General features: G+C 27.2%; 1 protein-coding gene and 4 non-coding genes across 13 annotated transcripts; 1 reads left to right on the top strand and 4 right to left on the bottom strand.

Moving 5' to 3' along the window:
• Positions 1–735: 735 nt before the first annotated feature.
• LOC118074414 (NAD kinase-like) lies at positions 736–16,386 on the bottom strand. 9 transcript variants are annotated; one of them, XM_035095607.1, is made up of 8 exons: positions 15,920–16,386; positions 15,304–15,342; positions 4,904–4,987; positions 3,737–3,866; positions 3,348–3,645; positions 2,668–3,020; positions 2,340–2,422; positions 736–1,899 (listed from the first exon to the last, which is right to left on the bottom strand). In XM_035095607.1, exons 1-8 carry the CDS (start codon positions 16,027–16,029, stop codon positions 1,707–1,709), a joined length of 1,290 nt encoding a protein of 429 aa, XP_034951498.1. In that variant the 5' UTR covers positions 16,030–16,386; the 3' UTR covers positions 736–1,706. The 9 variants fall into 9 exon arrangements, with proteins under 9 accessions (XP_034951498.1, XP_034951501.1, XP_034951497.1 ...); XM_035095606.1 differs by lacking the exon at positions 2,340–2,422 and adding an exon at positions 2,206–2,288 and having other exon boundaries at positions 737–1,899; XM_035095608.1 differs by lacking the exons at positions 2,340–2,422; positions 15,304–15,342; positions 15,920–16,386 and adding exons at positions 2,206–2,288; positions 5,979–6,367; positions 6,960–7,270 and having other exon boundaries at positions 737–1,899.
• On the bottom strand, positions 8,532–8,603 carry TRNAE-CUC (transfer RNA glutamic acid (anticodon CUC)). Its single transcript has one exon. It is a non-coding gene; the product is annotated as a tRNA-Glu (tRNA).
• Positions 9,729–9,800, bottom strand: TRNAE-UUC (transfer RNA glutamic acid (anticodon UUC)). Its single transcript has one exon. It is a non-coding gene; the product is annotated as a tRNA-Glu (tRNA).
• TRNAG-CCC (transfer RNA glycine (anticodon CCC)) lies at positions 13,371–13,441 on the top strand. Its single transcript has one exon. It is a non-coding gene; the product is annotated as a tRNA-Gly (tRNA).
• On the bottom strand, positions 15,652–15,723 carry TRNAG-UCC (transfer RNA glycine (anticodon UCC)). Its single transcript has one exon. It is a non-coding gene; the product is annotated as a tRNA-Gly (tRNA).
• Positions 16,387–16,897: the final 511 nt, after the last annotated feature.

The raw sequence follows: 16,897 nt of genomic DNA, 5'->3' as shown, positions 1-16,897 counted from the left end.
TTAATCGATTAATTAATTAATTAATGAGTTAATGAAGTAATTGGTCCCTCGCCAAAGAGGTCCTCTAGTCTCGAAGAAGTCATTACTTGATGATCGATGATAAAAAATTCTGATTAATGTTAATAACAATTATATACTTATTACTAGGAACATTAATAAAATTTAATGGCTTTCTATTTTCTTACTTTTTTACTTGTTATAATTTACGCTCGAGTTTTGTTCTCGATTGCATTTAATTGTAAACAATTTTGTATTATAATGTTTATTATAAATTATAATAATGAAAATGATTATGAAATAATAAAAAATGACAAGTAATAGCTTGTCTTAAGCTGTTATACAGTCAAATTTTTGTTAAAACATATATTTTGAATTTTTTTTATTAAATTTACTACCATACATCCTCAGTCAAATTATAATATATCAATGACGCTAAAAATTATTTTTTAAACCATACAAAAACTTTATCATAAATAATAAATGAAAAAAAAATTTTATGTTTTTTTGTTTGACGATGAGTAAAAGATTTATATCTTTAGTATTTAAACATAAACTGGAAAAAAATTTTTATCGAGTCTTTTTGATTAATTGATTGTAGTACAATAATTGAAAATACTCATCAATAATTGATAAACTGAGGCAATATTTCCATAAAAAAATATTTTTATTTAATAAACAGATTTGATTATATTATTCGAATAGATAAACAATTATTAAAATTTAGTATGGGCCAAATATGCTATTTTCTTTCTTATAAGATAAATATATATATATATTTTTTATTTTATAATAATGACGATGGGCATAATCCTACGAATCTTATAATATAACAAACTTAGAATTTACCCAAATTTCCCTATAAAAAACTATCTGAACTAATTTTACAACTGATAATTATCATAAAATTTTATAAATGTTCTTTTTACATTGGTTATTTTCATGAGATTGACAAATAATTATAAAAGTCATGATTATTAACAAATATTATGACTAATGAATTATTGATTAATAAATATTAATCAATTTAATCTTTATATAAAAAATAATCAAAATTACTTAAGAATCTTTTGCCTTTTCAGCCTCTAACTCTTTTTCTTTTTATTTTGATAGATATTTGAGCAATAATATATTGTTTTGACAGTGATTATGGCTTTTTAGTTTATTCTTTAACAAACATAACACTTGTTATATATTAAAAATAATCCATATTAGACGTTCGACGATTCACGGATATTGTTATTGTACACTTATTTAAAAATCTATTAATCTTAATTATCATTTTTATAGTAATTACAATTTGTTAAATTGAATATTTTCAGGTATGATGATACGGATGACTTATATTAACTTATATCATTGCCCATTAAATTGATGCAAATATTAGAAATTTAAAAAAAATTTAAGAATTAAGTACAGTCATTATTTTGAACTAGTTAAATTCTTTTAAATACTGTAAACAAGTGTTCAAGTGCTTTTGAAAAATTCATTTAGTTCAAAAAGTATTTTTATCTATAAAATCAAAAATTATTATGTTAAAAAAAATTAAAAAAAGAATTTACCTTAACAGAATTCTTATATTTAATAATAATGTTTTTCTGTCAAAAACGTTAAGGTTTTATGGTAATTGTACTGATCTTTAAACATTTTTGCATCAATCTTAACATTTATCTTATGTTGATCTATCAATTTAAATTTATTTGTAAACCCTAGCTATCGCGATCGAGCGAATCTAATGTATCATTGCTGGATGAATGTGTAAGATCACTTAGTTCATCTAAATGTTTCTGCCTCTTGCGAACATTCCAATGAAGACATTCAGCCAAAGAATCAAACCAGTCAGTAATTTGATCTGTTGCACAAATGCTGGGTACTGGATAGATTGATGTTGTTACCCTCAAGCTACAACAAAAAAAAATTATAACATATAAATATTTTTTCAGATAATGTTAAACATGAAAAATGAATAGTTAATTAATATTCATGAAAGCAGAAAATTGAAAAAAGCTCATTTTTAGTTTGACAAATGACAGCCTACGTCTCTTCCAAGTCGGTACAATATGTAAAGAGATGATTTTTGGATACAAAAACCATTAATAAGCCCAGATCCCACAGATAACCTCCGTATAATTACCAAGCGATGATATTTTATGAAAAAAATTTTTTAATATTTTATTTTTTGATTTTATCAACTAATTGCGGACCAACCTGTCCCCAACATGGAGTTCTTGTTGGTTTCGACCATCAAACGAGACATAGGCTGTATTCCTTGCATTACTATTAGCCTTAATCTGTAAAAAAAAAAAGAAGACTGTTAATATTAACAAGACTATATATCTTACCTATCTCCATGAAGTAATTCTTGACGATTACGGCCATCAAAAGATACCCAAGAAGTGTTTCTGCTGTCAGGTGAAACTGAAATCTATTGTTATTGACCTATTATTAAATTTATTCACTCAATATTCTACAATCTAATATCGCGAATCATCTACTGCGTTTCATTTTTTAAATCTTACAACGAAAAATACTTCCCGGAATAATCATTCATTTGAATAATTGACTTGTTTTTCAATTCTATTTTTTTATTGTTGCTCACTCATTTTCTATTGTATCATGATTATATCATGTATGATTCTGAATAGTTCAAAGTATGCGTATAGTACTTACTTTTAACTCAACACCAGCAGGAACAACAATCGGTCTGAAGGACAAAGAATGCGGACAAATTGGTGTGATCATAATTGCTGGTACAGATGGGTGAATCATGCTAGCACCAGCAGCTACTGCATAAGCTGTTGATCCTGTAGGTGTGCTAACTATCAACCCATCACCTTGGACACTTGTTACATGTTTGCCATCGATATAGAGATCAATATTTGATAAATATGGTGATGGTCCACGATCAACCACTACTTCATTTAAGACTAATAAATTTGTTGGCGGTTTTGTTGGCTGGCCATCTTCGCCTTTCCTCATTATTATACATCTTAATCTGCTTCTTAACGTAAGTGCGGCATGCCCTGAAAGTTAAAAATTCTTTTTAGTCAACAAGAACCTTCAAACACGAGTCAAAGTATTGTTTGATATTTTTTCAGTTGCTTGAAAAAAGAAAAGAAAAAATTATAAGATTTTCCTACAGATAAAGGACACATATGTAATTGGATATTAAAATCAAGGATGACACTTATAGCAAGGACGATAATTATTAACGCGTCATTTGGTCTTTTATCGAAGGTCTAGAAAACTTTATGATCAATAGTTACTGACTAAGCATTACCATGAAAAATTACTGAACATCTAGACTCAGTTAAAAATCTTTGTTATTTGATAAAATATTATTTATCTACCTTCTAAGACATTTGTAACTTGTTCCTGGAAGTTATCAAACTCGAAAGGTGTTAAGAAACCTAAAGAACCAAGATGAAATGCCATCACAGGAGGAACTGACTGTTGAAATAGAAGACTGGCATAAAGAAGAGTTCCATCGCCTCCAAGGCATACAATAAAATCAATTCGATCCTGAAGATCATCTGTTCCATCTCTAAATGTTTGTAAACGATCTCTGACTCCTTGAAACCTCGGATCCCGTGCTAATGCTGGATCCTCAAGAACTGAAGCTTCTACGAATACTACCATTCGTTTTTCCTAAAAAATACAAAGTGTATTTCAATAAATTAAAAAAATCCATTAGTAAAAATATTTTTTCTGTGACTATAATTTAAAACCTTTTTCCTACCTCTATTAGCCATGTAACTAATTGAACAAACGGAGGTAGAACTGAAGAATCTCGAACTTTTTTAATGACTAAAACTGTTAATGGTGGCTTGTACCATGTTAATCGCTGGGAAGCTGGATCCTGGATAGTCCTGTAACAACAAAATTTTTTTGTTAACTTTACGTAATCATTAGGGATATGAGGTAGATAATTATGAGATTTTCCTCGAATACTTTAGCATTTAAAGTCGAAATTGTTTTGTGACTTTTTAGGCATAAATTGACACCATGACTCATTTAATATCAGTTCAAACGGTTCGAATCAATCATGTAGGTCATGTAGGTCGCACACAAGTCAAAGAACCGACTAGATCGGTAGTCAGTTAATGCAAATGGGTCGAGGCGAGAAACTTTGATTGATAATAATACTAAATTTATTTATTAACGATCAATATATTGATTAAAATATATACTCCAATGCAATACATTAAATAAAAATGACAATTATCTTAAATAACATTAAATAAAATTATCTGAATTAAAAATTTTACTAAAAAAAAATAATTTATAAAATGAGCGTTTATTCTAATTAATCATACGCACTTGATCATTGATCATTTCAAAATCTGTGAAGATTGTTCAATATGAAAATTGATGACTTACCTGATGAAACCGACCATGATTATAAACTGAGATAAAAATAAATAAATAACACACTAAATTACCGAATAACTTATTTAAAAATTAAGTTAAAATAATAGTATAAATAATTATTATAACGAATAGATAATAATATGTTACAATGATGAATAAAAATTAACATGGGAGCATGCTGCGATGATCTCAGGTCGAGGGTCGCGCGCATACTGCCAAGTGTTTGTCCGCAACTCGTTTATAACACAAAGAAACAATTTGGATTCGCGCATGCGTCATTACCACCGCTCGTTCCCGCGTCTCGTTGAATTAACTCGCATTCTAATTGCCGTCTCATCACATTACTATTGTACGTAAGTAAGTACATATTTTTTTTCGTTTTCCTATGTTTTACTGTACTCACGACCTCTTTTCCGGTCTTTTCTTCTTCAAAAGTTAATTTAGAAGTTGAAAATAATTAATACTAACAATTGAGCAAGTTCAACGACATTAACTAATAAATAAATAGTTTAATAGTAAACAATATTTTACTTACATAACCATGGCTGAATTTTTCATTATTCGACCGCATGGCCCAAACTGTTGAATAGGGCTCGGAGCATTAAGACTTCTGGTTCTCCTGTAAATAAACAATTCATTAATTCAATGCATCTAACTTATTATTCATGCAATTTTCTTAATGAATTTTTCATCATGAAAAATAGAAAAAACATCACAATCACTAATTACAGTGATTTATATTGTTTTTATCATAGTTGTTTCATTTGAAATACTAATAAAAACATCTCTACCATTGATTACGCACTAATCCTATTAGAAATTTAATTAATAGTTATTATCACATAATATTTATGGTAATTATAGTGTTTTAATTATGTCTTTGACATCATACATGACAAAAGTGATTGAATAGATTCAATAGAGATATTTATCATAAATCATGAGTAATCGTACTATTTCAATACAAAACTTTTCTCCATAACCACGTGGATATTTCATGCACGCGAATATTTAAAAGTTGATCAATTTTTTTGTCGTTTATTATTCAAATAACTTCATTACAATTATTCATTGTATCAGTCACTATACTAAGTACTTAAGTGAAACAATATTCTGTGCTATAAATTATTATTCTACTTAAAAGTTTTTATCTGACTTCAACGTGAGTAAATAAAGGAAATTATACACTTATGAATAATAATGAACAAAAGTTGAATACATCAAATATTGAAATAGATGATATAAAGTTATAAATAATAACTCATTTATGACGAGATTGTGAATACAATTTTTCGAACGAGAATACTGAATACTGTCTTCGATATTCTCGTTAAATATGGAATACGATTAAGAAATTAAAATAAAATTCTTGTCATTTATGATATGTACAATTTATAGCTCAATAGAAAATCAATAAATCATATATCTACTCTTTCCTTTGAATATATTTTTACAAAATAAATTGAATCCATCGTAAACACAGTACTTTTTGACTAAATAATTTTAACTATTAATAATATTTATCATGCTGTTTATTATTTTTTAAACTTAATGATAATGTATTTTAAGTAAATAATTGGGAAAATATTTTTCGAGAATAGATATAGTACCTTAGAACACGATTTCTCTGTCCATTGTCAGTATTTATTTTATTACTATCATTATCAATTTGGTCGAATTCAAAATTTCCATCGATAAAACCAATCAACGACCCATCCCTTAGTGGTGACACTTGATCCATACTTTTGTTTACTATGTAACACTTAATGTCTTATTTATTTTTCAGTGATTACTTAATGCCATTTTACAACAAATATACTTGCAAAGAATGCAACTTTAATCAAATTAATTAATCACGTGACAGTAGAAGTTAAACTAGTATATAGTATGTGAAGAGCCGTATTGGAGCAAGCACCTAGACAGGAATGCACGAGTGAACACGTGACGTTGCAAATTCCTGAAGTGAGTCAGCTTGAAACAGTTCGATTGCTACTTGAAGCTGTTTTAGAGACGAAAAAAGAACACAGAAGCGATAAGAAAATTTTTTTTGGATAAAAATCTGAAATGAAGATAGCAATAAAAGTTACCAGGATGTCTGGTAAAAAAGTTGTTTGTCTGAATTTAAATGATTTTAGTTGTTTTTCATAGTTAATGACTTGATGAATAATTTTTATAGCCAAGGAGCATCAAGGAGCCCTCAAGATGAGAAAATAAAAGTGAAAGGGACGCCAGCAATACCAATTCAGACACTTTCGATCTGATGACGTCAAGAAGGTAAAGATCACACTAATTTATTACTATTTATGCTCTAAATAACAATATTTTATATTCTTTAACTGAGCAAAAGGAAGAATTTGAGTAAGCGAATAAATTATCAAACTATTTAATTAAAAAATATGATCAGTGGAAATTCATTAAAAATAAAGTAGAGCTGAAGTAAAACCTAGTTTTTCCAGAATTAGATCATTTTTTATTAAAACTTTCTACTGATTGCATGATATGATCATGGAATCTTTGATATATGATATAACTATAACATAATTATTAAAGAAATCCAATTCCCAGATTAATTTTATACAAAAATCATTTACATGGAATCAAGTGTCAATAAGAATTGTAAAAAAAAATTAGAAATCAGGTTTGAGTAAGATTTTACTCCTTTTTTATCACTAAACAATCACTTTCAACTTGAGTTATTTAATCACTTCGTTTTTTTACTTCAAATCAGAGTAAACTAATTATTTTGTTTGTTTTAATGATCAACAAATCACACAAAAAGTTTCAAACAAAATTGATTTTACTGTAGTTTTTGTGTTTCTGTTAATAATGATATGGGCGTTCTATAAAAGCTATAATTCTAGATAGATCGAAATGAACACAGGTAAAGTCTTACAGCGAATGACGAAGAGATATGATCCGAACTGAACCAGACAGTAGAAAGAAATTCCCTGCTCTCAGACGGTAAAACAGCATCAGATTGAGTACGATAATGAGAATAAGATAGTTTTGAAAGGTAAAAACAAGCGTTACAATATGATGTCATCTTTAAACGTAATAACAACGGCTAGAAGTAAGAAAGCTGCCAAAATATTGACCTTGACTGATTATCCATTCAATCAACGTTAGCCAACATAAGTAAATTTATAATTATTGATTCATCTATTTAATCTACTTAATATTTATCTAACGTGTCACTGAAGCAACTTTTTTCATTAAGAAATGATAACAATAATTTTTTTTAATTGGATGTGAATAGTGATGTTTTTGTTTAAATTGTATCTTATCGATAGAGTTATTAATGATATGTTAAAAAAAATTTGTAATAAACTTATTATGTAGATATATTCTTTTAGGTCATGAGATGATGTTTACCACAAATTTAAAAAATGTTTTTATCTCCTCTACATAATATTATTAAAAAGAAAGAATAAAATAGAATCATAAATATTATAGAAAAAAAAGATAATTAATAATGAAGATTATGACTATTTAAAACAATGCTTCTATTACAGAAAATATTCATTTCTTAATCTTTTTCAGTAATGATCTTATCATTAGACGATGATATAATGTTTATAATTGAGATAATAAATTACTTATAATTGTTAGTAATTTAAAAAAAAAAATGTTCAATCATTATTTGCTGATAAATAAGTGCCATATAGAAGCTCGTACAATTCTAATGATTAACTAATTCATATATATGTTTTTTTTTTGAAATAATGACTATGCATAATTAGTTTTTTTATTATTTATCATCTTGTTTTTATCATTAGATTGATAAATACCTTAAATATGAGTCTCCATCAGCTTCAAGTTCAGCGTTTCCTGCTGATAATTCCATAACTCGTTTATAAAATACGATAAGTTAATTGAAAAATTAGGATTTTAAATAGAAAAAAAAAATTATAACGAGATTTTAACTAGTGAGCAGAGTTTACAACTGAATGCTAAAGATAATGGCGACGTGATACACAGCTGACTGACGTTTAGTTATTTTGATCGTGCGCAGAGTATGTTATACAATATTTAAATGACATAAAATAACCATTCTTTCATGTAGAAAAACTGCTGAAGAATTTTGTATAAAAGAAAAGTTCGAAATACTTGTTTATAAGTATTCTCTTGAATGTTATTTAATTTAAAAAAAAAGAAAAAAAAATTTCCGGTACCGGGAATCGAACCCGAGCCTCCTGGGTGAGAGCCAGGTATCCTAGCCACTAGACCATACCGGATTCGATGACGAGCAATGTTCTGATGTTGTATACAAAGATTCAATTGTAGAACATTTAGAAAATAACCAATATGTTTCATACGATTTGGTCATAGATTGGTCCTAATGATTGAATATGGTAGTCATAGACTACACCACCGTATTTTAAAGCTAAAAATAATTAAATAATGAAAACTGCGTACAATGAGTAAATTCAAAGATATAAGAATTTCCAGTATAATCTGATAGCTGTCCACAAAAATAATAGTTTTTTGAAAATTGACTTTTTAATAATTAAAAACGCTCCTGCTAATGACATAATTAAAAAAATTATAATATTTTTTTAATCATTTTTTAAACTATTTTTGTATCGTTAATATTTCTAGCTTTTTATATTTTTTTCCAGTTACTCCATCATCATTTCAAAGCATCTATCACTGATTTATATATTATGAAAATTTTTACCATTACTAATTGATAATTATGAAAAGCTTTTTCATATTTTTTTAAATTTTCCAGTCTATTGTTAACATTTTTATATTAAACAAAAACGCATTTCGGACACGTTTCTCGTGCGGTTTAATCTATTTGGTGTATTTTATAATCGTTTTATACTTATCATTGAATATTTTCGAATTTTTCCACGATTTGATTCCTCTCATCGACCACGTGACCTCCCACACTAGAAGGTCCCGCCCCGTGCACTTAATTAGTTTGCGAAAAATCGGGTTATATCATGAACATTAAATAGCAAATACTATTATTCAGAACATCAAAAAAATTAGAGAATAATCATGGATAAACATTACAATGATATAACATTGGAAGATCTACATCAACTGTAAAGTCTTTCAACTTCTCACTAAGCTCTAATTAAGACATTGAAAAAACAATAATTACAAGTTTTTCAATTTTTTTTTAATAATTAAATACAACATTATTACTCAATTTAGAGAGAGCAATATTCAACTTCAAACTTTGTTTCCTAGACAAAATACATTACTACGTTTATTTCCGTTATATCGTTTTCATTTTTGTTCATATTATGTTTTTTATTAATTCAATAAAAAAATATCGACAAATAGAGTCATTTAAAATAAAATAGAAATAATTCATAGTAAACAAAATGCAACTAACTTGAGAAAATTTCCGGTACCGGGAATCGAACCCGAGCCTCCTGGGTGAAAGCCAGGTATCCTAGCCACTAGACCATACCGGATTCGATGACAAGTAGTGTTCTTAAGTTGAATATAAACGGCTCAGAGTAGAAAAATACGTAAGTAAAGAATAGACGCAATTTATTGTAAATATAAAACCTTTTTGTGCGATCTTTATGTAAAATTTAATTTTATTCTTTACTAAGAAACGATGAAGTTGCAAATTATTTTGCATAGTATGATAAAATTCGTTAATGCGCATATCCACACCTATGTTGTTCTTATCAACTCGAGATTAACTTTTCTGCACTACTAAAACGTTATCCATTTCTCTCTCAGTTAAAATGTATTATTTAATTTGAAAAATATTATAATTCAATTGATTTATAATATATAAATATAAGTTTTTTTTCCATGGAAATTGATAAAGTAGTAGTATAGTGCAGTTCAAACTTCAATCAACATCGTAAGATTTACTTTGTATTTAACAATGTGTACACTAGATAAAAACAAACCCACATATATTCATTAGATTTAAAATGGTAAAAAAGTATGTTTCTTATAAACGGAATGTTTGAACATTAATATAAAAATAAATACTACTGATTCTTAATAAGAATTATTTAATTTCATATTCTCTTCTATTCTATTGATGTCTGGAATAGATCGCCAATTATCTACTCCAAAATAAAAATAATGATGAACACTTACGGCCAAGTACCAGATCGTTTTCTTCTACGTCCTTCTTGCTCCTTATAATTATAACACTCAATATTCTCAGGAATGTATTTCCATTCTTTTACTTCATCAACACTTCGTCTTCTTAACTTTAATTCCCTCATTATTTTTATCTCGTTTATCGAACTGCACTATACAACATTTTTTACTCCACAATTTAATTGTTGTTGTTTTATCTTGTCTTGAGTAAATTGTATCAATTTCATTGACCTTTGTATACTCAGATGCTACGTATAATAATTTTAACTCTTGATGTTTTTGTATTGAAGAATTTTTCAATAAAATAAATTTTACATTCAATTTTTGTAATCAATTAAAAAAAATTTTAGCAAACTATTTAGAAAAAATATGGAAATAAAATCTGCGTAAACGAAAGAGCGCCAAACTAACAAGTGATAAAAATGCGTAGTGATCGGCCGAGAACGGTAGCTACAACTGAACTGAAAGACAAATTTTCCAAGCAACTATAGACAGTAATATGTGGGGCAATATATTCTGTACTTCTTCTTTTCCTTTCCACTTCATAAAATATTAACAATTATAAAACACGTTCATAGTCTTAATTATTTTATACTCCACTTTTTATAACAATGTTGCTCGTAAAAAACTTAATAATGTTGTTACAACCATCAAAGTAATTTCTAATCGATAATACGAACTAATGATTGTAAATGAAAAATTATCGTCCAAAAAACTAGGTCGTATAAACAGTGTGAAAAAAATCTCCAACGAAGCTTATTCAATCGATATTTTATTTATTTACTATCATTAAGAAATTATTCAATTAATGATACTTAATAACATTCTGAATTCTGGCGATAATTTTATTTTCGAGTAAGTTGATAAGTTGTTTAGGAGTAAAAATCAATAATGTTTCGACAACGTAATTAATTATAATAACAAAGAAAAATAATGATGAAAAAATTTGAGTGCTCTTTTTGGTCAAAACTAGCTTCTATTATTTTCTAACTAGGTTACTGAGTACAACTTTTCTCAGGAGGGAGGCCTGATCAATAAAAGTCTTTATTATGTTTTTTATTAATTAAACGCAGTAGAAAAAATCTAGACAATATTCTGAATTTAACTTGTTTAAGGAATATGTTAAAAATGTGATTTTGTAATTTTTTTTATTAATGGGGTCTAATAAAAATTCCTTGATTTTACTTTCTCTCCTGACATCATTAGCATTTTCAAAGAGGTCAAGGTCGCATTTTTAGACGCCTAGAAAACAAGCGTCATTACAAAAAATGTCAACAATTTATTTCCCCTCCGTCGTAGATTCGTATACTGATTAATCTATATAAAAAATTAATTCTGCGGATGTGCGTTAAATTCGCAGAAAAGAACGATGAATATTTAGGTCATTGTCCGGCATGAAAACATTACATTGATATATAATTCAACAGAATACAATACCTCACATGGCATGTAATTAATTCACTATTTAAATCGAATAGATGAAAAATACATTTTATTACACAAGAAATCATATTATACATATGTAATTTATTTTTTACATGGAGTTTTTCTATTGAAGTGAATGTCATTTTAATTTTATATTTCAATTTTCATATAAAATAAAATTGACGTCAGTTTAACCTTGCTAAAGTCGATACGTCACAATGATTAAATTGTATTCAAATTAAGAAAAAAAAGGAAATAATTGGTAATAAGCTATTAAATTGTTTACTATTAATTTCGTTGATTGGGCTTTATTAAGTTTTTTCCTGATTTTTATAGAGTGATTAGATCCGTGAGAAGGAAAAAAAATTGAAATGAAAAATTACTAGCTAATAATGCAAAATATAATTAAGAGGAGATAATAGTATTTTTTCATTCAATAACTATTTTGTTGTTTTAATTTCTGGAAATGAATAAAAAATTTTATCTGAGTAATTTAAGATGCTAAATTTTTCAGACTTTCCAAGGATTAAAGTCTCAAGTTGGAGATGAAAAAAGCCCGGGAGAGTTCGAGAATTATGTAAGGAACAGACGTATAAGCAGTAGTAGGTATCGTCACATGCGTAATGCATATAAACTCGGACAAACCAGTTGTCTGCAATGTTATGTGTGATTGCGGTATGGAAATGATCGACATTTAGTGCTGTAGTAAGTGTAGATATTACAAAATTACCTGGCAGACTTAAAGCAGATCTGGGGCTTGGCTTTTAAAACCAGAGAGACATTATTTCTTATATGAGAAAATGTAGAAAGAAAAAAAAATTCTTGTCTTATGGTGTAATAAAATTCCTTGCTGTTGATTACTTAAAAAACAGTTTTAACGAATTTTCAGTTAATTATGGAATTATCAATAAAATATGAATGACTCTGCACTTTCTACACAAATAAACAAAAGAAGGGAAATTTCTTTTCTCGAATCTCAATTTTTTACCATTCTTGAGATACTTTCTCATACTCAATGTATGTTATAATGTAACAAATATAAAACAGGAAAGCGCAACGAATTGCCAATTCTTTTGACAATTGACAGAAGAATAATTGCAAACTTCACTTTTTTTATTATTTTCTAAACAACAATCGTCACTAATAGTTCAATTTTATAAAATATCTAAAAGGCTTTTCAATTCTGTGCCATAAAATTATTTGAAGAAATTCTTTCACGAGATTCTTCATTTTTTCATTTTTTTTCTTTTTTTAATACGAGAGAGTTTCATGAGACTTTGACATTAAGCTAATCACATAATTAAACAAAAGACTGACTTACTCATTAATTATGTTTTATTAAATATCATTTCAATTAACAGATTCTTTTTTGGAGTAAAATTCTTTTTTGACGCAAATACAAGAGTGAATTACAAAATACTGTGCTGGACTATTAATAGATTGTTATGATACTATTTTTTAGCTAAATAGATGCTAAATGTTCGCGAGGAGCACTGCTGGTGTAGTGGTATCATGCAAGACTCCCATCCTTGCGATCCGGGTTCGATTCCCGGGCAGTGCAGTGTTTTTTGCATAGTTTATAATAACCAATCAATAAAATAGCAACAATAATATACAAGTATTTATTACTTACTTACAGAGATCAATAAAACTATCAATTTATCTTCGTTCTAGCAAAGGGGACTCTTTACATGTATCACAGAAGAGTTTTGATGAAATTTTCTGAGAGTGTTTTTAATTCTCATTAAAATAAGTAAAAAATTGTGTAAATAAGTCAGAATATAATTTCTGAAAATATTTAAAGCCTCACACAGATGTTAATTAAAACTATTAACATCCTTTGAAAATTTGATTAAATTTCCCCCCTATTACACGTGTAAGGGGTCAATATCCTCAAGTACCTGTTATTATTGTGGTTGACTATTAAACATCGAGAAAGTTTAAATCTACTACCAATAAATCTCCTTACGAAACGCATCATGCAACTTAACTGAATCTTTTTCATCAATACACATTTATTAATTTAACTTCATGAGATTATTATTGGAGAAAAATAATGATACTGATAAATTTAATCTGATGATAACCTAAGTGTATTAAATACCGAAGGACAATTAGTAAATTTGTAAGTTGTATTAAATAACTTATTTTACTGGATTTTTAATCTGATATATGCCCTTGTAAATGACTGAATTGAAAGTTCATATTCGTCATAGGAAATTGTGACATCAAAAAAATAAAATAAAACTACTGTGTTGAAAATTATTGAGAATAATTTTTACATTTTCTAGAATATGATCAATTCGCAAAGTTATAAATATTCTAGAATTTTGAAGAATGAATGATGGTTAATTGACATAATGTATTATTACGCATAATATTGTATAAGTTTAACTTTTAGTATAATCGAGCATGCATGTGTATATAAAGAATTTAAAAGTTAAATTAATAAGTAATTTATTTAATTTCGAGTACGTTCTCTCATTAAAGTAATTAGTTCAAAATAAAATGCGTAGTGAATTAATAAATTTTCAATAGTAAATAAAAAAATTATTCCCCTTACAATGATCGAATGTAAAAATAATAAAATAATAATTTCAGATTACAATGTAGTGTAGATGCAAGATATATTTATAAAGTTGTTGAATCTTTCTCCCACTTGATCTTGATGCATTCCAACAAATAATTCATGCGTTACACAATATTTATAAAATTTTATAAATCTTACCATGTAGACAAATCTTCCATAGAATGAAATCCACTGCTACCAGATGGCGATAATGACATGATAGACGTTTTAAAGAACACTTTTTATATTAAATGATTTCTTGAATTTTTTGCGAGCCAATAAATAAAAATAAACAATGAATCACTAAGAATAATCCAAAGAAAATTTTATGATATATTACAATTTTCATCTATTAATATTCACAATTTCTCAACTATCCACTCATAAACAAATTACAGTGACTCTTCTACAAGTGTTCTTATGTGTAATCTATGAAGAAAGTGTGTCGTCAAACGTGTCGACTGTCGACGCGTGCGAAACTGAAATACACTTACAAGAGAGAGTGAAGAAAATAAAAACTATCACGCAATGCAAACATCATGTACAAAATAAACATACATTGATACTTGACATATTTATGAAATTAGACATTCAATTAATTAATTGTTAAATATTTTTCATGTTATAAGAGCTATTGGACAACAAATTTTGCAAGCTAAAAGCGATACAAACACATAATAACAACGTGAAAAGCTTCAATACACAACAATGCTGACAATTAGTGCAAAATAAATTTATACCAACTGAATAAAAATTTCAGTCGATAATAAAGACTTTTATTTTATCATCAAAAACATGCCTACAGAGCCATCTGGTAATATTTACAACACATAAAATTTAAATTCAAATTTTACCTCCGAGGCTCAGTCTGCTCAACACTTAACTCCGATTGGCTTTAAAAAGAGACAGAAAAATATAGTTATATATGTTAGATAACTTACATAGAATATACTTTCGTAATAATTAAATATCAAGGCCTGATGATAAACTTTTTAAGAGCTCAAGTGAAAGGAATTTGTCATAAAAACAAGTGAAACGATTTCTTCATATTTTTTTCCCGTGTAGTATATTTCATTACATAACTTTATTATTATCGGAACTGAACTTATTGTTTATAAACAATAACAATGTTAAATTTGACAATTTACTTTTTGTTCACATAAAACATGTGAAATTTAAATTTCAAAAAGTAAAAAAAAATATGCGATGGCCGGGAATCGAACCCGGATCAACTGCTTGGAAGGCAACTATGCTGACCATTACACCACCATCGCATTGATAGAGATTGCTCCTTTTAATCTTGAACTCTATATAATTTACACTTTAAATTTATTTTATTAATTAACAACTTATCATCTGGATAAACAGTTATTTACTATCTTATTAAGTTAATTACTGTTGTTTATTATGCATAAATTAAACATGTGAAAAAAAACATATAGTAATTTTTTTATTAAAAATTTTACTTACCTAAAAGTTTGTTGTTTGTCTTGCATTCTACTAACGACAGATTTAGCTTTTTTATCATTCATCTCAAGACCAACCATGGCTTGAGCAAGATGAAGGTCTTTTTCATCCATTGTGTGTTTTTTTCTGTTTGTCTATGTAACTCAATGATTAGACAGAATTTAAAAATCATAAAAATACACTTATCAAACTATTTATAGTTAATTCAAAACATTCTAAACACTAAAAACAAATGCACTTTCTCTTTTCGCCGGTATGAAAATTAAATCATCACAATTGAAAATAGACTAATTTGAATAAAAATTTTATATTAATTTTGATTGCAAAAAATGCACAAGTTTTTTTTTTATTTTAATCACTTCGATAAACTGTACAACGCAAATATGACGTTACTTGTTTTCTTTTTTTTTTTCTAATGTGTTGTATTCAAATACATAAACTCATCGGATGTTACTTTGTAAACTTCAACTGATGGGAAAAGCAAAAGTATAGGTAAAATCAGCTGATTGGTAAACGTGATCTTGAGTTTGCGTCATAGGAATCATCAAATAGGTCGTTGGAGTAGGAGGAATCTTTACAGCTGTATGTGTAAAATTTTTAATATTATCAAGTGAGTTATTTGTGCAACTTTCTACTTTATTTACAGTTAATCATTGTTTAAATTGCGATGTTGATTTTCGATATGCATAATTTCGAATTTATCATTCATTAATAAAGTATAGGATTTACAAAAAAATTGAATCTTACAGACAATTTGTCGTCATTAATGATTAATTTATCATCAGTAATTCAATTTCCTTAATAATCGTGATTCTTGCAAGTGCATTAATTTATGCATTTCTTTTAAATACAACTTTCCTTATTTTTAAAATTTATATCCTTTTGAATAATCTGTTTTTAACATTTATTATTAACGACAAATGAACAATTTCTGTAATTAATTCAAAGATCATTATAATAAAATTATTGAAATAGATAAAA

Source organism: Chelonus insularis, unplaced genomic scaffold (genome assembly GCF_013357705.1).
Source record: "Chelonus insularis isolate UGA/USDA-ARS -01 unplaced genomic scaffold, ASM1335770v1 contig_135_pilon, whole genome shotgun sequence".
Classification (NCBI taxonomy): Eukaryota; Metazoa; Arthropoda; class Insecta; order Hymenoptera; family Braconidae; genus Chelonus; species Chelonus insularis.
This window is presented reverse-complemented; position numbering and strand designations above follow the sequence as displayed.